We start from the raw sequence: 25,603 nt of genomic DNA, 5'->3' as shown, positions 1-25,603 counted from the left end.
CAGGCTATCTTTAAGCACAGATAAATGTTTTATATGTTATATTATATATAGATATATACATATATACACACATGTACTCAACTCTGACCACCCCCATTCACACAAATACTCCCGCATTATATATATATATATATATATATATATATATATATATACACACACACACACACACACACACATGCATTCACACCTTTCCACAGACTCACTCATACATACACACATCTATACACATATACATAAAGCAACATGCATACATATCTACATATACTCAGACATACATATATACACATGCATCTGCCCACATGCAAACATTCATCCAAAACAATATCAGTATGGCTAATATATATTGTAGCTCTCTCTCTTAAATGAATCTTAAATTCAACTTGTCTCTTCTTTTCTATCCTTGCCAACTATTCTGCTTCCTTAACTTGCCTTGCTATTATTTAACCTCCACTCCCCATAGATATCCCTCTTGTCTTCTTCCCCCACCTTTTGCTTCCCTCTCCACCCATCCCTTCCCCATTATTTCTTCATTTTTTATTAAAGCTTTTTATTTGCAAAACATGCATGCATAATTTTCAACATTGATCCTTGCAAAGCCTTCTATTCCAAATTATCCTCTCCTTCCCCCCACCCTCTTCTCTAGAAGCAGATAGTCAAATGCATGTTAAATATGTTAAAATATATATTAAATCCAATATATCTATACATACGTATACAGTTATCTTACTGCACAAGAAAAATCGGGTCAAGAAGGTAAAATAAAACTAGGAAAGAAAACAAAATGAAACAACACATAAAGTGAGAATTCTATGTTGTGGTCCACACTCAGCTCCCACCGTTCTTTCTCTGGGTACAGATGGTTCTCTTCATCATTGAGCAATTGGAATTGATTTGAATCATCTCATTGTTGGGGAGAGCCACGTCCATCAGAATTGATCCTCCCTCCTTATTTCTTTATAGATTTTGGAGGATACTATCTATACCTTTGATGGTATGTAAGTAGCATTGCCTATTTAACTCATTTCTGATGTGAGTAGGTTTTCAGAACTATAAACCCTCCTCCCCACCTCTACTGTCTCTGTGTCTATTCTTTTTCTGTATCTCATTTGTATAACATAATTGCTATTTTTACTTTTTTTTCTATGTGATTTTGCTTTTTTTAGAGTATAATCAACTCTGTTCCAATCTCTTTTTTTTGAGTTATCCAGTTACTGATATCAATCTTAAACATATGGTTATACATTTCCATGTTAAAATCAAACAAACAAGTAGTTTGTTAAATTCCTTCAAATTTATCTTTAATATTGGCTCTTATATGATGAATTATTGTTGAGTTCAGGTTTGGTTGAAAGTCTTGAAAATCTATAAGTTTGTTGATGTCCATTAAAAAATAATATTATAGATAATTTAGCTGGACACAATAGTTTTGGCCACAAGCCTAGATCTTTTGCTTGCCAATATATATACTTTCAGGACCAGTGATCTTTTATTGTGACAGCTGATAAGTCCTGTACAATTCTAATTGCAGCTCCAGCATATTTGAATTTTTTCCTCTTACCTTGCAGAATTTTCTCTTTAGCTTGGAGCTTTCAAAATTTGGTATTGGGACCTTGGATCTCTTAGAATCAGTCGAAGTCAGGATAATTAAAAGTCTTTATTCTTGGTCTTTTGAGGTGGTGGTCAGGGGATTAGATCTAGCAATCTCCACACCTCCTTCCTCTCTATCACAAGCCAGGAGAATGAATCAATCTCCTCCTCCTCCTTCTCCACCCACTCTTGTCACTTCCCTTTCTTTGTCCACACCCACCAATCCAGCCTGCACAGAATAGTTAAGTAGCTTCATCCTCCAAACATGTGTCAATAGAGAATTGTCCAATTGGCAATTAGCCTCATGTGCTTGATTATCCAAGTGCATCTGCTCAGTTCTAGCCCTCTACAATTTGGCAATAATATTCTCATGTAGTTTCCACAAAGAATTTTTGAAGTGGTTATGGGTGGATTTTTTTTTCCTATTTCTTCTTTTCCCCTAGTGTTTTATCATTCCAAGACAATTGTCTTGGATTATTTCTTGCATTATTGTGTCAAGGTTCTATTTTTGGTCATAGCTTTTAGGTAGTCCAATTATTCTTTTTGTAATTTGTTTTACATTTCTTTTGATTTTCTTATAAGATATTTCACATTCTGTTTCATTTTTTCATTCTTTATATTTTGTTTTGTTATTTTTTTTTATCTCAAATCTTCACTGGCTTCCCCTTGCCCAACTCTAATTTTCAAGGTGTTATTTTTCTCTTTAATATTGTATCTCCTTTTCTGGTTGCTTAACTTTTTCACCATAATCTTCTTGGCTTTTTTTGGATGGTTTTTATTTTTATTAGTTTTGTCTCAATGTCTCTCATTTGATCTTTAATTTTTTTAAAGTTCTTCTATAAATTCTCTCTAGGCAGGGAACTATTTAACATTACTCTTTGCAGTGGAAGATTTTTTTAACTCTAGTATCCTCCTCTGTACCCTATTCCCATAGCAGGTTTCAATGGTTGGGTTCCTTCTTCTTTGCTGGTTCATTTTTTAATGAGAACTATTAGTACAAGCACCTTTAATTGTGGGGCGGTTGGAGAATGCTTCCTCTAGCTTCACTTCAATTCTCCCCTCTGACCTAGAACTCCAAACCAAAAGCTCCACACTCCTGCAAGTGCCAGTCCCATTGTTTCTGCATTCACCAGGGGTACTGGTTTCTTGTTGCCTTGGGCCAGGATTCTGCAGCACAGCTGGGTCTATATTCCTTATCATCTGAGGTTAGTTAACTCAGTCTTCCCATACTCAGACCATGGACTCCAGGAGGTAAAGTTCCTGTGGTTTCCATTGAATCTCTGCCAGACTCAGCTAGCCCCAGGGTTCCCCATTTGGTGTTTCTTAGGAACTAGCCTGGAGGTGTTTGCACTTCACCATGGTTAATCCCTGGCTTGGGGTCTTGCTTTTGATCTTCTTGGGTTATACCAGGAGGACCCTTGATCTGCCCTAAATCCTTTTGATTTTACACTAATTTATGTTGATCCCAAGGACAAATTTGTTCTGTTTGTAGAGGAAATCTGAAGAGTTTGAAATTTACTGACCTCCTCTGCCATATTCCAATAATCCTTTCCACAGTTCAGTTTGAGAAAGGACTTCAGAATCTGGTATTTTATCCTGCCAGGTGATATTCAGAATTTTTCTAAGGCAATTCAAATGAAAGCAATTAAGTGTCTTAGCATGACACTAATATACTATCCAGGTTTCACAAGCATATAACAATGAGGTCAGAAAATGGCTCTGTAATTCTTGAATTTGTTAGTCTAATACCTTTTCTTTCCCCCACTTTCCTTCAGAGCCTCCTAAAAACGAGCTAGTTCTGACAATACTTGTGTCAACCTTTGTTTTCTTTGTGTTAATTATGAGGCCAAAATTAGCACAAGCAGCAGAAAATCAATACATGCTTTGCTATATCTTAACTTTGGAGGCTACAAGTGCATGATCATCTGCAAATATAAAATCATGCACAAACACTCCCTCCCCTTTAGTTTTGGTTTGTAGCCTTTTCAAGTTGAAGAATTTACCATTAATGTAGCAGCTGATTTTGGTGCTATGTAAATCTTCATTTAAAATGTTTGACAGGATATGAACAGACAATTCTCAAATGAAGACATGAAAGCCATTTCTAGTCATATGAAAAGATGCTTTATATTTTTACTGATCAGAGAAAAGCAAATTAAAACAACTCTGAAATACCACTAGACACCTCTCAGATTGGCTAAGTTGAAAAGAAAAGATGGTGAAGAATGTTGGATGGGTTGTGGGAAAACTGGGAAACTGATACATTGTTGGTGGACTTGTGAACAGATACAACTATTCTGCAGAGCAATCTGGAACTATGCTCAAAAAGCTATTGAATTGTGCATACCCTTTGATCCAGTAGTTTTTTCACTGGGCTTGTATTCCAAAGAGATCTTAAAGGAGAAAAAGGAACCCACATGTGCAAAAAATATTTGTGGCAGCCCTATTTGTAGTGGCAAAAAAACCCAAAAAACTAGAATCTGAATGGATGCCCATCAATTGGAGAATGGGCTGAATAAGTTATGACATATGAATACTATGGAATACTATTGTTCTATAGGAAATAATCAGCAGAATGATTTCAGAGAGATCTGGAGAGACTTACATGAACTGATGCTAAGTGAAATGAACAGAACCAGGAGATCATTATACATGGAAACATCAATATTACACTACGATCAATTTAAGGGACATGACTTGTTCCAGCAGTAAGATGATTGTGGCTAGTTCCGATGATCTTGTGATGAAGAGAGCCACTTACATCCAGAGAGAGGACTGTGGGAACTGAGTTTGGATCCCAATATAACATTCTTGCTCTCTTCGTTGTTGTTAACTTGCATTTTGTTTTCTTATTCATTTTCTTTCTTTTTTGATCTGATTTTTCTTGTGCAGAAAAGTAACTGTATAAATTTACATATGTTGGATTTAATATATATTTTAGCACGTATAACATATATTGGATTGCTTGCCATCTAGGGGAGAGGGTGAGGGAAAAGAGAGGAAAATTTGGAACACAAAGCTATTCAAGGGTCAATGTTGAAAAATTATCCATGCATATGTTTTGAAAATAAAAAGCTTGAAGAAAAAAATTTAAAGTGTTTGACAATATGACTAAAAACATCATGCTAAAAAGCATAGGAACAAAAACACAGCTTTATTTCTCTCTGTTGGTGACTGGGAAATCTCAAGAGCATCATCCATTGTCCAGAAGTCAGGAAAGTATGCCCTTTTGAAATTGATATACAATACTGATGAACTTTTCTGGACAACCAAATTTTGATTTAATTTTCCACCAATTCACATGACTGACAATTTCAAAGATTTTTATCAGATCTACAAATATTATATACAGACCTCTGTTCTGCTCCTGTCATTTCTCTTAGAGTTAACAGGCAGCAAAAACATTTCCATTTTTCCTCAGTGCCTTCTGAAGCCACAGTGGCTCTTAGGTAGATGACTACTTCAGGTACAAGATCAGCCTATTAAAGAGGGCTCTGGCAAGGATCTTGCCAGCAATGACTGAAAGAGACCTCCTGTGATTGTCACAGGATAATCTATTTCCTTTACCTTTATAAAGATGAATAAGGGAGGCATCATTGAAGTTGGGAATCATCACTTTCTCTTGCCATATCATCTGGAAAATTTCAGTTTGTCTTTGTATGAGTAAATGGTCTCTCACTCCCCAAAAGAACCTTGTAAATATCAACTGGAATAAAATCAGCACCAGATCCTAAGTTACCAAAAAAAAGAATTCTAACGACATTCAAAACTTCTTCTTCAGTTGGAATTTTAGCTGAGGAGAGATTGATTTTAATCTGAGATAAAGTCAGTAACTTCAGCATTGATTGATGATAGTCTGTTGAGAATACGATAGAAGTGTTCAACCTATCTCTTCAGGATCATGTCTGTATCACTATTCAATGCGACTCCGCAGCACTGAAAAATTGAGATGTACTATAAGTCTTTGATTCATAAATAGCCTTCAAAACATTATAAAACTACTTTAGATTGTTACTATCAGCATAAAACTGAATTGCATTTGACTTCTTACTGAGCCTTGAATTCTGCATGTCTCTAAGTTTTGTTTGTACTTTACTTTTGATGGAGTTGACTAATAGCTCCTTAGAGATTGATCAATTATTTTGCTAATGCACCCTGTGGAGTCTTTGTTTTTCATTTAGCAGCTTCTGACTTTCCCCATTATTTTTGCCAAACATGTCTTAATGTTTGCAAGTGTTCTGACCCAGTTGAGCAAATGTAGTACTATACACCAAATTTCTGAAAACTACCCATTCCTTTTCTGCTCCACTTCTGTTGCCAACTATGTGTTAGCTCAAATTACTCTCCAAGTTAGTAACAAACAGTTTCCTCTCAGAGAATGGCTCTAATTTGGTGACATTAATTAATTCTTCTGGTAGTCTTTTTTGCAGGGGGTTCATCATTTTTGTTGAATTCAAATACTCAGTTTAGAGAGGATAAGTCTGTGATCAGTCCAGCATTTTGCATAACATATTGCCTTCCTCACTCTCACATTTTGTCTGCCTTTTCTCCTTACAATCACATAGTCTATTAAATACCAATGTTTGCTGCAAGGGTGCATGCATGAAGTTTTATTGAGTTCAGGTTACCACAGTGTCGGTGATAAGAAGATCATGAAATTCACAAGTCTTCAGTAGTAAGTGACCATTGCTTGCGCTATTTCCAACTCCACTTCTCCCAAGGACTCCCTGCCATGGCTGATAGCCTTATCCTATTCTAGCATTAATATCATCCAGAATTGTCAGCTTGTCCTCTTTTGGAACACTGATGATAAGGGTCTCCAAGTCTTCATAAAATTTTTCGTTGACTTCATCAGGGCTCATTATGATGGGAATTTAGCCACTGATGAGGAATTTTGCTGCAAGTTGCAATTGCATTGTCATGAGTTTGTTATTCACTCCTTTTGGTAGCATGCAAGTTTGATTACTAGGTTAGTTTTGATTGAACAATCTGCACCAGCTTCACGGTATTCCCTTCCACTGTGGCCACTCCAGAAAAACATGAGTCCATCTTCAACTTCAGTAAGCTGGTCTTCTTTTGCTTTCTTTCACTCAAGGTTGTTATTTGGTTGAAATAACTATTGAATTGTCTCACAAGTGACATTGATTTTTCAGCTCTACTGGATTTCATGTTGTCTGTAAGTATGAGCACATTCCATGGACTTAATGTGAGTGGAATCAACTTTTCAGGAGTTTTGTACTTTTTGTTTGTTTGTTTGTTTGTTTCAATCACAGGATTGGATCCTTGCCTACGATGGTAGTCAAGCCAGAGTTGGGGAAGCAGACATTTTTAAGGAAAGCTTTTCTAGACCCTTCTTCATATCTGAAGGTGGGCAGTGCCATCTTTACAAGGTTGCTCAGACACCCAGAATGTTGCTGAATCCACTACTGCTTCCAGTGACTGGGCTGCCCATGTACAGCATTGTGACTACAAATCTAGTATATCTGCACCTATGGCTTTGTCACTAGCCTATTGCCAAGGACTTTGAGAGAGGAAGAAATGGTAAATTGGCATGGGTGATACTTTTTGATTCATATATAAATTGGATCTAAGTGAAGATAAATTTCATGAAATCACTGGCCTTATTCTTTCTTCCATAGTCATTACTGCAAAGACAAATTCAAGATTACTGGTTTTGGCTTGAGCTATAGTGGATAATCTTGGTGTCTTCAAAGTCTAAACAAGCTCTAAATGCTCCATAGTGTTTGCTGCAGCTGCCTTACATGGCCATTGGAACAAATTATTCTCATCCACTTGTTCCTCCAGGGGAAGTTTTCACATGCCTAGGATTGATATTTCTCCTAACTCATTGTAAGATTTGAGGCCCCTCACGTCCTTCCTTCCTTCCTTCCCTCCCTCCTTCCTTCCTTCCTTCCTTCCTTCCTTCCTTCCTTCCTTCCTTCCTTCCTTCCTTCCCTCCCTCCCTCCCTCCCTCCCTCCCTCCCTCCTTCCTTCCTTCCTTCCTTCCTTCCTTCCTTCCTTCTACAGTCTTTCCTCTTTTCTCTCCTCTTTCCTTCCTTTTTGAGCCTGGGGTTAAGTGACTTGCCCAGGGTCACACAGCTAGGAAGTGTTAAGTGTCTGAGGCCAGATTTGAACTCCAGTCCTCCTGAATTCAGGGCTGGTGCTCTATCCACTGCACCACCTAGCTGCCCCACCTAGCTGGCCCTGAGGCCCCTCACTTACCCTCAATCTGGTTTAGCCTATGTGCTAAAATGACAGCTAGATGATGCAGTGGATAGAACACCAGCCCTGAATTCAGTAAAACCTGAGTTCAAATATGGCCTCAGACACTATAGTAAGATAAAACTTTAAAAAATTGAGGGAATTAACCTAAGCAAAGAGAAAATAAAATTATCTTTGTTGATAATAATAATGATGGTTTATTTGAAGAATCCTTGAGAATCAACTAAAAATTAATGGAAACAACTTGACAACTTCAGCAAAGTAGAATAGAAAATAAACTTGTATTAATCGTCACCATTTTTATATTTTATCAACAAAACCAATAAGAAGATATAGAAAAAAGAAATTATATTTAGAATAACTACCAAAAGCACAAAATGTTTGGGAGTCTATCTGTTAAGATATATTTTGGAACTATATAAAAAATAACTATAAGAAATTTTTATAGAAATAAAAAATCTGAATAATTGGATAAATAATAATTATTTGTGGGTAGAAAAATCTATTATAGTGAAAATGTCAATGCTACAGGTATTTATTTGCTTAATCTATGCCATATCAATACACCAAAGGTTTATTTTATAGACTTAGAAAAAATAACTACCAAATTAATCTAGCAGAACAAAAGGACATGAAAGTCAAAGGGAAAATGAAAAAAAAAAAGGGAAGTGGGAAGGAAGCCTAACAGCACTAATTCTCAAATTATATTTCAAAGCAATAATCTTCAAAATAATTTGGTAATAGTTATGAAATAGATAAGGTGGTCACCAGATTAGGTATTCCTCTATGAAGGCAAAGAAAGTAGGCGGATGTAGTTGAGAAAACTGAAGAATAAGACTATGTTTAGGCCAACATTTCGCTATGACTACTAACATAAGCTTCAAATGGATACATTGCTTAGATATAAAGGATAAACAAAGAGAAAGATTGAAACCACAGATTCATGAATAAGGGAATAATTCAGAACAAAATAGAAAGGGCAACAGAAGATAAATAATTTTGATTACATAAAATTTTTAAAGTTTTAGACAAATCCAAGTTATCAAAAATTAGATGAGAAGCAATAAAAAGGGAAATATTCTTTCATATAAGTTTCATTGAGAAAGGTCTTGTTTCTATTTTATACAAAGAAGTAATTCAAATTTATATAATAAGAATCATTACTCTAGTTGATAAATGGTCAAATGTGAACAGATAATTTTTAGAGAAAACATTTCAAGCTTTTAATAGTCACATTTGAAAAAAAAAGTTCCAAATAAGTATTAAAGAAATGCAAATTAAAATAACTCTGAAGTTTCAACTTACATCTCAGATAGGCACAGTTGACAAGGAAAAGTGGAAAAAAATGGAAAATGCTGGGGGAACTATGACAAAATATGCATGTCAATGCTTTAGTGATGGAGCTGCTAACTCATCCAGTCATTCTACAAAGCAATTTGGAACTATTATCCAAAAACTATTAAAATGAACAGCAATACAGCTACTAGGGTTATACCCCAAAGAGATCAAAGAAAGAAGATAAAGGACTGCCATGTACAAAATATTTGTAGCAGCCTTTTTTGTAGTGGGAAAGAATTGGAAATTGAAGAGGTGCTCATCAATAGAGAAATGACTGAACAAATTGTAGTATATGGTATGACTGAATACTATTTTTACATAAATATGTTTCATAGAAATATAGGAAGACTTGCATGAACTGATGCTTAGTATAATAAACAGGAGAACAATTTAAACAATAATAAAATAATTTTAAACAATTTTGAAAGACATCAAATTTGAGACATTTCCTCCAACTCAATGCAAGAATTTGTATTGCTTTACTATTAATCTTGTTAATAAGAGTTTTGTTTTTCTTGCTTTCTTAGTGAGGGAAGAGAAAAGGAGAGGAGGTTAATTTTCATTGATTGCAATTTTTTAAAAACTGGGATTATGGGGCAGTTAGATAGTGCAATGGATAGAGCACCAGCCTTGACTCAGGAGGACCTGAGTTCAAATCTAGCCTCAGACACTTAACACTTCCTAGCTATGTAACCCTGGACAAGTCACTTAACCCCAATTGCCTCAGCAAAAAAACCAAACAAACAAAAAAAAAAGAAGTGGATAAAATGTAAGAAATTAATGTAACTGAGCCAATTTTGTAGACATGCTAGAGTTTTAGTCACCTCTATTAACATAACTATTTGTTCATTCTTCATATTAATTATGTGAAAATTTGTTTTTCTTTTTTTAATTCAACTTTCAAAATATTGTATTAAATTTGAAGTTATAAACAGAAATGTTCTACAGCAAAAAATAAAGACAGCTCGTAAGCAATTCACCTAACAGCAGAGTACTGAAAACAAAACCCAGGTCATATTTTCAATTTTGAAAAAAAGATTTTGTTATATACAACTTTCATATACTAGAAACATATCAATAAACATAGAATCCTTAATGTCACTAGATATGACTAAACCTGCTTCTATTTTTTACATCATCAACTACATAAAATATTGATTCAATTAAGTGATAAATTGCTTCCATTAATCATTTTGTATTGGAATTTAAAATACCTTTTGAAGGGGCTACTAGGAATGAGATGGAATCATTTTCATATTAAAAGTTTGTTGGGATAACATTGCAAAATCACCATGTAGTTCCTGATTTTCGTCCTACTAATCATTACGCAGAATGTACCATATTTTGATTTGAGCCTTGTCTCTGTACATTTCAGCTTCATTCCAATTTTACAGCATCATTGATTAATTTACAGAATTAAATACCATAACTGAATTCTATTACCTTTCTTGTACAGTAGCCAATAATGCACAATTAATCAAGGAGGTGGCTACCCAGATTCAAAAGCTACTGCATTCTTTGCTAGACTTAAAGTCAAAAAGTATGAAAATGACATGGTCCCAATTTCCCAAAGAAAATAAATCAGCAAACTAGTAAAAGTGTTCATTCTGCTGTGGAAACGAGCACTTGCTTTAGTAATATCACTTTCAATTAGAGGAAAAATTATAATCTTCAGGACCAAATCTTTATTATTCAGGTTCTGAAATCACTCCTTAGGAACCTTAGTCAGAATTTTAAGGAGTGGAGTAGTGTTTTATAGTAGAAAAGTGAAGGTCTTAGAATCAAAAGTTGTGCTTTCTAATTTCTACTCTTCTGCTTCCAAGCTATATAATCGTGGGCAAGTTTTTTCTGGATTTGTTTCCTTAATAAAATTAGGGGATTGTCCTTTCAAAGCCTAATCTTTTATGAAACTATGGTTTGCTTTTTAATAAGGCCTGTTAGGAGGATGGGATGGCAACTCTATACCCAAGTAACTTCTTTATGTCCAATTAACAACAGAAAAGATTTAAAATTGTGTTGAAAAAACATTTGTCTAAAGCCTGATGTCAATTTAATTTCCTTCAACAAACAAAATAGGCACCTACTAGTACTAGTAGGGATATTTCCACATAAACAAAAATAAAAACAGTTTCTGCCTTCAAGGAATCTACAAAAAAAAAAGTACACAAATAATTGAATATAAAGTATATACAGTTAATTTACTAGTTGATTGGGCATTGCTAACAGCTTGGGGATGTGGCAACAATATAGAGGTATCACTGAAGTTGAACCTTAAAGGACTTTGAAATCAATATCATAATCTATTACTAGCAGGATTTATTAATATAGTAATTATATGGATGTATTGATTAGGGGTGATTCGTAAAGTCCATTCTTTTAGGTTCTGAAAATTTATTATGAAATCATCTTTAATCTCTGTTGGCAGGAAGCTTTTGAGTATTCAGAAGTATTTGAAAAGTGTATGTTAATGGTTGGTTGCTATAGATACTCTTCTGGGAGTGAGTAAACCCATTAACATCATCTTGAAGTTCAAAAATGTCTATTTTACTAGTTAATCTGCAATTTCTAATTTATGAAAGTTAGTACTGAAAGGGTTGTGCTGAAAGTACCACTGGGTGATAAATGGAACTGGAATAGTCATAGTCTCATAGATTTCTAGCTAGAAGGTACCTTAGAAGTCACCTACTCTAATCTCATTGCTATGATGAAGAAAGTGGGGCCGAGAAGGGCAAATTGATTTCCTTAGAATTGTCCCTACAATAAATATAGAGAAGGATTCAAAGCCCTGACTTGTGAAGACAAGTTCAACACTCTTTCCATATTACAAGTTTTGGAAGGAAGAAAGCTGGAATAGGGAAAAGAGGTTCATTCAAAATTCTTTTCATAAATGGAAAATTATCCTTTAAATTTTGGGGGATTCCTTGGACAGAAAGTGCTTTGGAGGTAGGGTGATTAAACTGGTAAGTGGGAGGAGTTCTAGACAAAATATCTATGATTAAGAGTGATGATTAAGATAAAAGAAGAATTAGTTTGACGTTGTGCCCTAGTCAGTAATATTAATCTAGCTAACAATTTAGTAAATGCTTTCAATACAACATAAGTAAGGAAACTGAATTTCCTTTGATCGTAGTATCAGAATAATATTATGACTGAGTAAAAGTAGTACCTGTGGATGAATTTGACTATAAAGAGCACTAGCATTTGTGGTAAAATGGGGTCATTGTCTAATAGTGCAGTGTGAATGCATCAACAGTTTTCTGAAGAACCTAAAAATCTGTAGAGATAAAGCTATACTTCACTAGGGAACTGAAGAAGAGCCAAAGGAATGCTATTGAAAGTACAAAATGTTTGAAGAGAATTTCTTGGTAGATTACTTTGGCCATGTACCTGAAATTAGGAGGCTAGAAATAGAGACTACTTCAAATCTAGTATTTCAGTGTAGTCACAAGGAGTTGAGATAGAATAGACAAGACTTTGACAGTAAGGTTAGATAAGAAGTTGAATCTGAAAGATCTTCATTAGGATTAAATATAAAGTTCTGGCAATAGACAGCTAAGAGAAACAAAGAATATTGCTTCAGGTATATTCAAAATATATAAGCTTCTTGGAAAGTTGAGATGCTATTGCATCATATAATTATGAAAATGCTGACTTTTTTGGTATGGAGTGAGGTGGAATTTAAATTAGATCATATTGAATTTGTGGTAGTCAGAGGATTGTGCTGGTAAATGTTTAACAATCAGGTCTCTGGAAAAATAATTGTAGCAGGAGATACTTTTAAATTTAATCTTATTTATTAACATTTTTCTTCATCACTTTCTTAAGCCTAAAACAGGTTCATTCAAATTTCTTTTCATAAATGAAAAATGATCCTTAAAACTTTGAGGGATTCTGCTTTAGGGAGTGAGATGGCTAAACTAGTAAGTGGGAGATATTCTAGACAACATATCTAGTATTCCAAACATTTTGATCATCTCTTTGGGAACTGAATATCCTTTTTGCCTTGAAGAAAAACAATGAATTTGTTAAAACAAAGTTTGAGTTTATTCTTTCACATTGTCCTTCCCGAGCCTAACAGTTTCTAGCTTTCTACTTAATTTCTCTATTGATTCTAGGGGGGAAAAAATCTAATTGCTGGATTGTAAGAACGTGCAGGATCCTGACCTGAGAACACAATTCTAGTACCCGAATATATTGTGACATGAAGTTCCTTTCTTCCCTAAAACATATAGCATGTTGTGAAGGTGAGTGCATGCCTATTGGAATTCAGGAATGCCCTTTCACCTCAACTCCCCTAGAAAGGGATGCAAGGACTAGCCTGGGGATTTCCTTAGAATATTCCAGCTGATACTCAGGTTCTTTTTTCTTTGCCTTGGGGCCTGCAGGTAAGTGGATTCAGGCCGAAGTTATTAGATCCCCTAGGCTAGTCTGCTTTCAGGGATCGAGAGTGGGATCGGTCAAGTGGGAAATATCCCTCTATTATAGTCGACTTAGCAACTAGAGCAAAATCAGTTCATTCAAGTGACTGAGAGAAAATCTCTCTGACCCTCCCTTGGCCCAGTCCTTCGCTGGTCTCTTTAGAGAGGTTCTTTCTTCGGTAGGACCTCAGGCGGATGAAAGAGAAGAAAGCTTGCCTGAGGGCTACGGCGAAGCAAATCTAGTGAGTTGCCTCAGAACTTTAATAAACTGCAAGACCCAGAGACATGAGCTCTTTCTGCGTGGTCCTGAGTGAGTCACGGTCTCTGTAGTGCGCTATCTGCTGCACAAGGAAGGCATTCACTATTATGCCCTCCATACAACGAGGCGGTTGTTTACTTGTAACGGGAGCTTTTCAGCTTTTCTCCAACCCGGAGTGCCTTTGCAGCCTCTCTTCCCCCCTCCCCATTCTTGGATGAGACTGAGGATTTCCCTGTCAATGTTAGTATAATTTCTTTGCAATAAAGTTCTGAATTTGTTCCCAAAACGGGAAGGTCAGGCCCCAGAAAACTGGGAAGGGGAGAGTCTTTTTCTTGTCCCTAGACTGGAGCTGGAGGATCAAGAAGTCCCTCCAGCTGCACCCAGAAAGCGGGGAGGAGCCTGGCACTAAGGCTTTTTCAGCGGGGAACTCCGAGGCGTAGTGGTTGAAAAAAGCAGATTGAAAATGAGCTGGCTGCCCTCTAGTTTGAGGAAACCCCTTGGCTGGGAGAGCATGGAATAGAATGCTCATCCCAGTCTTTTGCACAACCCCCAAGTTCACCGGGAAGTAGCAAGCAAAACCCTTAGTGGGAATAGGTGACCACCAGGCTTCTCATACTTGGCAAATATAATGAATGCCCCCTGTACATCTCTTAAATCAAATACTGACTTCAAATTCCGGATCCACTGATCTATATTTTTGCAGATTCCTCTATTTCTTCCTTCGTTTCTCCCTTTCTCCTCTACCGTTTTGCCTGTGTTTTTTTTTTCCATTCTCCCTCTCTACCCCTTCTTATCTCTCCATCTTTTCTTTCTTCACTCCTCCCGAGAGACCCTTCGATTTCTCTCATTTCTATCTCCCTTCCTTTTCCTCTTCTTAAAAATCCTGGAGAATTGTTGAGAACAGCTTCCTTTGGGAGGAAAGTTTCACCTCAGTTAATATTGAAGCTTCCAGGATAGAAGAGCAATAGGTTGACAAGATAATTGATTTTTCTTATCCATGAGATCAAAAATATGAAATTATTTTCCGAAGTTATTTTTTTAGCTGTAAAGGTAAGGTTAATTTTGAACTTGTATTTCAGGACACTGAGCGATCTTCCTTTAGGAGACTTAATTTGATATTATCGTATCATAATATATTTTATAGATTCTATACAGTCACCACTAACTTCCTCACAAATCAGGCTCCCCAAAAGTCCCTTAAAGTTCTAAGGGTGTTGGGTATTTTCTTAACTCTTTTCTCAGGCGATTTCCAAAGCCCTTAATCACTAACATCTAGACAGAACTGGAGTCCAGCTAATCTCACGTCTAGTGTTTTGTTGATGCTCGTTTTAACTGAGAGGTTTGGAAAAGGGAGCGAATGGAAGCTTTCTCCTAGACCATTGAAAGGTGTAAAGACGACGGCTAGAAAGATCCCTGCATATACCCCAGGAAGAAAATTTTCTGTATTCAGGGTATATAGAAGTTCATACTTAGAACCAGTGTATGAAAATTCTTACATATGGGAAGCATAAAGAAATATCTACATGGACATTATTGTGCATTGGAGTTCCCGCGATTCTCTTTTCATCAAGGGAAGAAAAACATACCAAAATACTGTTTTCTTCCACTTTCCAGTTCACTGGAGTTGTACAAGGAGGGTGGGAAAACAGAGAATGGTTGATTTGGGATATGAAAGCATCATAGTGAATTTATTTATTTATTTATTTTTTAATTCATTGTGATTAAGCACTGAGATGGGGGAGAAACCAGGACTAGAGTAAGAAATATAAACATCAAGGACAGATTTCAGTGTATTTGCCTTGAGAGAAACTGGGGACGAGAGAAAGAGGGTGGCGTAGAAGCGAAAGAAAGGACAGGCGTCTCATAATCATTGGCCTCGAGAGTAACTTTAGTTGCCATGGTTTTTGAAAGGAATAAAGCCCACAGTCATAGTACCAATTGTACCCAAGCTCTTTATCCATGTTGTAGCTACCAAGAACGGATAAATTCCCTGGCGGTTTGCATCAAGAATCATCCAGAACACGTTTCCAATCCTTGATTACTCATCTACCTCCACCCCCCCACCTCGGAGCCCCCTCAAATCGGAAGCCTTTCGGTGTAGCCTTAGGGCTCGAAATATCTTTGGTCTGTGTATGTGGAATTAAAGTTGATCGAATGCATGGAGGGCTCTTATGGGACTAGGAGAGAATGTAAGTGTACTGTGGGAATAGTGGGATAACCAAGTGCAGGCGGCCCATAGCCCCGGGGAAAGAAGCTCGGCGCCTTTAAAGGGAGCGGCGAAGAGCTCCCGCCAGGAGGCGTGTCAGTATCAGCTACCACCGCTGCTGTTGCTGCCGCTGTTGCTGCCACTACCACTGAAGAAGTGGCTACTGGCATTGGAGCCGCCTTCACTGGCACTGGGATCCCGAGTATACCTTAATCCCGGATCTCGGACCACCGCAGCAACTCTACTTCCTGGACAACCTTATTCAGGCTCTTCTGGGCTGCTCCTCCCCTTGCTCCCAGGGCCAACCTCTTCCTACCCCTCTGCCCTCCCGCCCACCTCTCCAGACTAGAAAGGTAAGAATTCCCCGGGTGTGGTGTGGGTTCTGCTCTTGGCTCTTGGGTTCCTCTTTCTAACAACTCTTTTGTTTTGTTTCCCCCCCTAAAGGTCAGGAGATATATGGGGGTGGAGTAGGGAGGGAGAGAATATTATTTTCTAACTTGTGGGAAAGAGGAGATAAAAAGAAAAACTAGGAGGACCCCTGCTCACACTGGGTTCACACTGGGGCATTTTGCTGAATGGCTTTGTCCCGCTCCCTTCAATGAATTGCAGTTGCAGTTTATATATATATATATATATATATATATATCTGGTCCTGTTTGCCAGGAGTACTTACTTTCTCCAAATGGAGTAATTGAATAAATAAAGGTGTCAGTGATTGGGCAGGAAAAACAAAAACTCTGGTCGGAGAGTATAACCAAACACCAGGGACCAGGCTATTGATCTATACATCCATCTGTTCATCTAAGTATAATTTATCTTCTTTGGTTATACAGTGATAAAAAGTTGTATTCATTTGCTTTTGGCATTATCCAGAGTTCATGAGAAGGAACCTTAGGAAAAAGGCCAGTACTTCAGAGTTAGAGGAAAAAAAGGATTTAGAGGATTGAATTATACATGCCTGGAGTACAAGAGTAATGACTCTTATGCCATGCTGGATTCATCTCCAAGGCAATACTCTATCCTTTAAACACAAGACTTTTTCTAGGAGCCTAGAAAATTACTTTAGGTGGTAATAGACAACTTACTACTGCTGCTTAATTGAAGCTCAGAAGTTCTTTTCCCCCTCTATCCCTATTCCCTAAGCATTCTGGTCCTCAGAAATTAGCTGATCTCTTAATTTTATTTGTTCCATAGAGCCAGCACCTATACACTCTTTTGTAAGAGTCTTAAGCAGTCTTTCATTCAATTTTTGGAAGATACAAAATATTGTGCTTTTTCCTCTATTGACCAAACTTTATTACTTTATAAATCCAGAATGCTCCACTTCTGCAAGACATAATCCATTTCCTACCAGAAGCCTAAGATATTTGTGGAATAATTAATTGGGAAAAAAAAAAAAACAACTTTCAGTGGATAACAGAAATGTGTTGCCTAGAGAAAGTCTTCCCTCCTATTTAAAGCTTGTTGAAAAATACACTTCTTCAAAAACTTTTTAAAAGTTTTTGAACATGTCAATTTATAACAATCCAGTCTCTAAGGGCACACTTCTTTTCAGCATCTAAAAATTAATCACTACCTTAAATATCATTAACCATCAATGCAACAGAAATATTGTGCTAAACAATGATATGAATTAACAGCTGAAAAAAAAAAACTCTAGTCTTATAGCTTGTAGGAGTTGAATGCATGTGGGCAGCAATATTCCCTTACCTTATAATAATATCAACATTAATTTTATTCCCTGACACACTCATAGAACAGTAGGACAAGCTGATTATTTCAGGCAAGATGAAATATAAGCACATAGGTTTATGTCAGACATTACTGAAGATGGTGTTTCCCTGTTGCCATATTGCAAAAGCAAGGCTCTAAAAGCAAATCAAGGTGGAAGTAGAGGAGGAATTCACAAGAAAATTCTTTAAGACAAATATATATATATATATATATATATATGGATCTTCATATATTGGAAGACGAAGTCTTTTTGTAGAAACTGGGGAATAAGTTCAGGCAATTTTAGGATGTGGAACTGGGTAGTCACTTACATGACTATATGCTGAAAATGTAAATACATAGCCTAAAAACCATTTGTGATATGAAGATTAATATGCACATGGACATGTCCCAGCAGGTGGCAGCTGACTAGAATCAGATTCATCCTTACTGTGAGAATAGAAAATTAAAATGATTTCAAGTAATAATGCTTAGTATTGAAAGGTCATTTGGGTAAGAAAATGTTAAAAAACAAAAAAAAAACACCGTTAAAATAAAGCAAGGATTTTTTTTGGTTGCTGAAATAAAGCATTATACAAACATGGATGTGTGTTTTTTCCTTTCTGTTATTTCCAAAAGCTCAAAATTTATTATTCTAGTCTATTGTGATCTCCCCTACCCAGTGGTCTGCAATAATACTCAACCACTCTACTCACTGTGTGTGTGTGTGTGTGTGTGTGTGTGTGTGTGTGTGTACACAAAACAAATGTATGCTGTGTTATGCAATTTCTGTTTTGACCTTGGAGTCCATAGAGATTTAGCTACCAAAGATGTCATATAGTGGAAATCTAGAAATAGCCAAATAATGCCACAGAATAATGTATATAAAAACTTTATTAATGTTAATTATAGATGGCTTTTAACACTAATTTCAGTTTCCTCAACTTTAGACTGACAAGACTGACATAATTTAAGAAAGGGTTATTTTTTCTGTCAAATCCTATATAATTAATTATTACTTTAGCACATAACTATCAATACATGTAGAAGTATTATTTTAAAAGTTATTTTTTAAAATCTCCAAATTTGTTTATTGAAGATATTTCTTAAACCCATAGAGGGGATTGATTGTAGCTGGGAGGAAATTTATTATTTTTGATAAATATTTTCCCCTGTGAAGTTTGATTAGAAAGAATTAGAATAGAACTTCTTATCCTTATACCAGATGGGATTCTGGAGATGGTGAATTTTAAGGCTTTAACTAATTGTACACTTTATAAATGTCTAGCCACTGAATACTGACAGCCTTTTTATTCAAGTTTCTGAATCATTGGTGGTCTTTAAAAATTTCTTTACTAATAAATAGATATTCTTAGTTATAATGAATAAATCCATATTTAATATAAGTGGTTTTCACAGTACACTGGAAGAAATGAATATAGTCCCATTGAAATAAGATTCCAGTCACTGAAAGCAGTCCTAAATCATGAAACACAAACTAGTAATCAAGATATTGAACAGAGCAGACCTATTAAAATATGAAGATAAACATTTGTTTTCATTTTAGTAAATCTTTTATCTCCTTCACGTGAAGACTGCATTTTGAGGTTTCAAACACATTGTAGTGCATTATTATTGTGGAGTGCAATACAAGGGTATTGAACTTGAATCTTGTAGTACTGTCCATGGTTCTGAAAAAGGTCGTACGTGTCTCATAGATCTTCAGCCACACAGGTGCAGTCGCTGTCCGTGGTGTTGAACCATTCAACTTAATGCAGTAAAAAAGTGAAATAGCAAAATTTAAGATAGATCCTTTGAAGGAATTATGATAAAAAGCAATTTATCCTACAGCACTTGAAAATTAATTTACTGCATGAGAATTTTGTGAACCTATAAACTTAACCTCTACCCTTCTCCTGTCCTTTTAAACTAATAGCTGTGTTCATAATATGTTCACACAAATCAAAAACAGTTTAAGTGATATGTACTAAATAGGGTAAATTACAAACTTCATTATAATTTTGAAATACACTAATTGGAAATAAGAAAAAGTAAGTGATAATACTTTTTGTTTTTTCAGGATATATAAAATAGCTAGTATATTGAACAATAACTGTGTTTTGATTGCTCATAAGTAAAAAAAATCACTATCAAAAATTATTCTAAAATATTTGAGCATTAGAGGGAATTAAGAATATTCAAAATTACTTTGAAGCTAAGTCTTTATAAAACCAAATATAAATTTATCAAATATAATGGAATAAATGAAGGAGGAAATACAAGAAATAGCATGTTGGACTATTCATGTTTTTCAAGAGCTATTCTAAAGATGGGCTGAAGGAGTCGCTAGATACCCTTAGTTTTATTACTAGGTATTCCTTTTAAAAGTGCTCAAATAGTCAAATTATTTGATTGAATTGCCTGCTCCACTGCAGAACTAACCATTCATGATACTGATTTTTGACACTGCAGTTATGCCTCCATCTTTAAAAAAAAATTCAATGACATTTAATAGCATTTGCAGAATGTAGGTTTTTTTTAATTTAACATTTTACAATTACTTAAATTAAGTTGTGTAGAGAAAATCAGAGTAATAGAATAAAAAGAACTTGCTGAGACTTTATTTTTTTTTTTTGCAACTGAGAGACCCATAATAAGGAAAATATTGATACTATTTGTGCTTACTATACTCTATTTAAAATATGAACCTATTTCAGAATTAAATGCTGTCATGTCAATTTTTAAAATGACATAAAAGTTATTTTTGTAGTAGATACTGGCATCATAGTATATATTCTAATTAATTTCTACATTGAACTTTCATCTTTGAAAGGAATCCTTCTCTTGGGAGGAAAGGGGACAGATTAGGAATTAAATGCTTTCTTAGAAGTATTGGTTCATAGTTTTGAAGGTTTGCCTTTTAGAGTACTCATTTTTTTAAAAAAATGAAGAACAGTGAATTCTTTACTAACTTCAAAGACAGTTTCTTTTATGATCTGAAATAACAGCATTGGCTATTTTAAAATTTATGTGTTTTTAAGATAACATACAGCTTATTTTTAGCGAATATGTGCATTTTTATATTTTAAGGCATTTAAGGAAATACAGTTATTATTGGTTTTATTTTTTCTTTTTTAGTTGGTTTTAATTTTCTTTTATTTGAGAAAGTTGAATAAATTGGCTGGAGATGCAAATTATCACACTAGAAAATACAACTATTTAATGGGACTCAAAATATGCCATCAGAAAACTACTAGAAACTTAAAGAACACTTACAGGGATGGCAAGAATGTTTAATGTTTTTTAGGCTAAGCTGAAATTTATAAAACCATCATAAAATCACATTAAGAAGAAACATGAACATAAATTATAAGAACACTTGGAGATTTTCGCCTAAATCCAAGTATCATTCATTTGCTCTCTTTTTATTTATGTATTGTACTCCCGGGCAAGTTGAGAAACTAGTGAACAAATAGATTTCACTTACCTCATCTTTGGCATTAAAAAAAATGTGTAAAGGGAAATCGTGTAGCCAGAAGTAATAATCAAGAGACATCCTTCACAAGTTTTTAAAGACTACATACAGTCATCCAATTTCATTCTATTCCATAAAAATAAGTGATAGAAAGTGAATATGAATATTAAGATCCTTATTAAGCCTAAGCGGGAGTTACTTTCAGTTATATCCTCTGCTACTCGTGGAATACATCCCCCCTTTCTCCCTTTTTAACTGCTTTTAAGTAATAATAGTTTCGATCTAGCTAGTCATCTATTAAAATTCACGAATTGGTTTTAAATAGAACTGCACAGATTCAAGTCAATCTTTAGGGAAGGGTTTTTGTTGGGGGGGAAAAAGATTTTTCCACACATAAACAAACAAGACTTATTTCCTATAACACAAGGGTGCTCAGATCAGTTGCATAAGAGATATTGAGAAAGCTGTCTGGCTGGCAGTCTTAAGAGGAGAGCAGCTATCTCAATTTTTCTCACTTAATCTTGGCTTCACGTCAGAAGCTGTGCAGCAGTGCAGTAGAATAGAAGCCTAGCAAAGAGCCCTTTGTACGGTGACTGTTGCTATGTCTCGATATCTCCGCGATTTCCCAGGCTGGATTACCTATTGATTTTTCTCCTCCTTTGCTTTCTCAGGCTTACCCGACTGGAATTGTGTGTGTGTGTGTTTTGGATTTCTCAAGGATTCTCCCCGACTAACATGGATGTCCCACCATTCCTTGCAGTTGAAGGTTGCTCCTTGGCGCAGTGAGTGAAGAACATGCAGGGACTGCTAATGGGTTTGGGCAGCGTAGACTCACTCCTCTCTCTGTGACCATGCCGTGATCGTGTCTGAGGGCCATCAGTCTACGTATTCTCATTCTTACCCTACCGGGGAGCCTGACGCTAAAAGGGGGAAGTAGGTGCCGCGCGTGTGTGCATAGAAACACCATGAAGATTATATCCCCGATTCTAAGTAACCCAGTCTTCAGGTGCACCATTAGACTCCTTCTCTGCTTACTGTGGATTGGATATTCTCAAGGAACCACACATGTATTAAGATTTGGTAAGATTTCCTATCCCTGTTTGTTGTACGTTAGTAAGCTCCGCCGTAGCAGCCCAATGTAAATACGCATGTTTATCTCTGAAAGGGGGATCTCCTCAGTCTGGTAGCTGTCTCCCAGTCTCTGGAGACATACATTGAAACCTAGTAGTTTCGACCTATCTCCCCAACCCCGACTCTAATGTCTTAACCCCAGGAAGCAGGATAAATAGACTGTATATGTACGTGTTGGGACCGTGATACCTCAAAAATGATAATTGTGGGGAAAGTGACTGGTAGCTTTGCCTGCCTAAGCCCCGTAGGTCTCTGTCTGCAGAGCGATCAGCGCTTGTGTTGATTCCTTGTACTGGGCTCTTATTTCCTTCGCGGCGGAAAGCCGAGCTCTGTTAGTGGCTGATTAGTTAAAATTTGGCAACTAGTTGGTAAGTTCCCACAGTCTGTTTCCCCACGTTCCTTGCTAAGAACTTGGTATGTCCTGGGCAGAATCACATAAGAACATTCGGCTTTGTGTTTGTTTGCTTTTTTCCTTCTTCGAAATAAAATCTTTATTTTCTTTTATTTAGATTTTTAGTCACAGGCTTGTTAACAGGAAGGAGTATGATTTAAATAGAAATACTTAAATTCTGAAACTTGAGCTTTTGCAATGAATCAATGTGAACCGGCCCCTTTTAAGTGAACTGAGAGATGTGTGTGTGTGTGTGTGTGTGTGTGTGTGTGTGTGTGTGTGTGTGTGTGTGTGTGTGTGTGAGTTACTTTTCTTTCCTCCGAACTTCAACCCACCTTATTCCAATAATATTTAGCTGAGGAGAAATAGTTATAATGCTTGCACCTTAACTTCACATATGGGCCTCAAAAACAATAGAGTAAAGATTACAGGGAATCTTTAAGTTTTCCCCACGAAATGAGGGTATCTCCTCAAATTTATATTAAAATCTGAATGTGAAACTTTTTTTAGGTGAAATGCTTGGAGAGAAATATTTGCTTAGATGAAATCAAGTGTGATCAATGTGCAACATTTCAGTGAAGGAGTAGAACTGGTCCCGGAAAGTTCTCCAGTAAAGACCTGAATTTAATATGAGAGGAATACAAATGTAATCTAACTGTTATGAAGGGGGGGAAAAGCACAGAAAGTTACTAAAATAAATTTACAATGGAAATTGGCTGCATATGTATCTTAAAATTAAATATATATATATATACATATATATAATGGATTGGTAATAGACTGTACCTTTCCCATTAGACTCAGTTGAGAAAAAATGTATTTTATGATGTCCAAAAGCATGAAGTTGAAAAGATTGGTGATTATTTAAAGAGTTATTATTGATCTCTTGTATTGCATTTCTGGTTGTAGTATATATTTTTGCCTCCTTTTAAATAGGAAGGTGATGTATAAGGTATACCTTAGCAACAACCATCCTTAAGAATATTTATTTCTTTGGACATGAATAAATAGGTCTTATACCACTTCAGGCATGTGTATGCATATGTGCTCATTGATGGTGTGCTGTAGAATATTGCCCATTAGAACAGGCAGAGGAAGCATTCAAAAGACTTGTATCTTCTAGTTAGTTGTTTGAGTGGTTGCTCTTATTCTGAAAATAAATTGAATAGTGTGTGTGTGTGTGTGTGTGTGTGTGTGTGTGCACGCACGCGCACAACTGTGAGCGCGTGTAGAGTGTATTTGGTGAAGAAGACTTGCAGTGTGCAAACTTAGAAGGTTTAATTACTGCTGTTCTGCTCTTGCAGCACGTATTTGCTGAATCATTAGATTGCTACATTCGCTGATCATTTCATATCTTCATATTAAAAAATCTTGGCTATTGTAACAGAATCATGTAGTGGCTGTCCAAAAGAGCTGACACTTTAAAATAAGATACTTTTTTTTTTTTTTTTTTTTTGTAGACTACACATATTGAATGCCCTGGGAGACTTCATCTCAATTTCTTTTATACTTTGATACTGAGAAACAGTGGCACAGGATCTAAATTAATTTATTTCCAAATGGGGATCAAGATCTTTTCTCCATATTCCCAGTGATGAATTGGATTGTCTGTGTTCTTAACTTTTCCCTATTGTGTGGATCAATCTGGCTTTTCTCAATTGCCTGTCTTTAACTTGCCAGATTTAAAAAAAAAAAAAAAAAAAGCTACTTACATTCAAAGAAGAATTTTGTTCCCTTCTGAGGGAAAATGTGTATTTAGTAATAAAAATGATTTACATGTTTATAAAGATTCTAGCAAGATTATTTTGAACTTTCCATTTTTTTATTTTTTGAAAATTAATAATAATTCAGTTCTCTATTCTGTTTTCTCTGATAGCCGCTAAGGAAATAAATTGGAGTTAGGAGTTAGGGAAGGTTGCTTTTTTCACGTCCAAACTTCAACCAATGCCTGGAAGCTGCTGAAAGTCCAGCTGCCTCTGTGAGGCTGCCTGCCTGGATGATAGTGATCCTCCTGCCTAGTCGAAGCCTAGGAGAATGCTGAATTGAGAGATTCTCCCTTTAGTAAGAGGTAGGCAACATGCCAGCCTCCGCTTTTGCTTCTCAGCCAGCAATACTATGGCAACAAGGGAGAGAGCTGAGAGCTGGCAAAATCCTCCAACCCCCTCATTCCTTCGGTGGAAATTAACCATCATGGATTTGGTATTGTCCTTCCTACTGTTCCCACTATTGTGGTGACTCGACACTGAATCCTTCTTTCATCGTCTGCTGCTTCCACTCAATCTTGCCTGTGATGTGTTGAAACCAACAATAACAAAGAACAGCCACCTGCTCTGAGTGTGTCTGCCACTCGATTAATTCTGTCTCCTCCTTCCTTTCTCATTGCTTTTCTTCATACACCCTTTTTCATCGAAGGCGCACACACACACACACACACACACACACACACACACACACACACACTTTTCTTTAGACAGAGTGAGTATGGACCCAGGAGATAGATGGAGTTCATTATTATGAAGTCTAAGTGGGTAAAGTAAAACTTCTTACAATAAGCTTTAGAGGGCCAGAATGAAGAATTTCTCACAGATGTCTATCTAATTAATTGTATATAATAAGGGCTGAAATATTGTCCTAGAAGGGTAGGGACATGCTTTTCAAGTAGAGACATGGGTCTTGAATATGTGGTCATGTCCTCACTGATATTTTAGCATATGTGGGTTACACAGAAATACAGATCCCCAGTGAAATGGGTCAGCATGCCAGAACATTCTTCTAGAATTCATAAGAGGCTGAAGTCTATATCCACTTCATAAATTATATTTTCTCAAAGGCATTTACAAGAAATATAAAGCTAATGTGC

The 25,603-nt window shown here is 36.1% G+C and overlaps 1 protein-coding gene across 3 annotated transcripts in view; it reads left to right on the top strand.

Annotated features, from left to right (window-relative positions):
- The first annotated feature begins 15,691 nt into the window (after positions 1–15,691).
- GRIK2 (glutamate ionotropic receptor kainate type subunit 2) overlaps positions 15,692–25,603 on the top strand; it is an 805,940-nt gene continuing 796,028 nt past the window's right edge. The window contains exons 1-2 of one of the 3 annotated variants that reach the window (XM_074310216.1): positions 15,692–16,386; positions 21,893–22,301. In XM_074310216.1, coding sequence (XP_074166317.1) covers positions 22,187–22,301 — 115 coding nt within the window. In that variant the 5' untranslated portion in view covers positions 15,692–16,386; positions 21,893–22,186. Of the gene's footprint in view, positions 16,387–21,477; positions 21,806–21,892; positions 22,302–25,603 lie in introns of those variants that run through there. The other 2 variants (XM_074310214.1, XM_074310215.1) reach the window with 2 other exon arrangements.

Source organism: Sminthopsis crassicaudata, chromosome 4 (assembly GCF_048593235.1).
Source record: "Sminthopsis crassicaudata isolate SCR6 chromosome 4, ASM4859323v1, whole genome shotgun sequence".
NCBI classification, from domain to species: Eukaryota; Metazoa; Chordata; class Mammalia; order Dasyuromorphia; family Dasyuridae; genus Sminthopsis; species Sminthopsis crassicaudata.
This window is presented reverse-complemented; position numbering and strand designations above follow the sequence as displayed.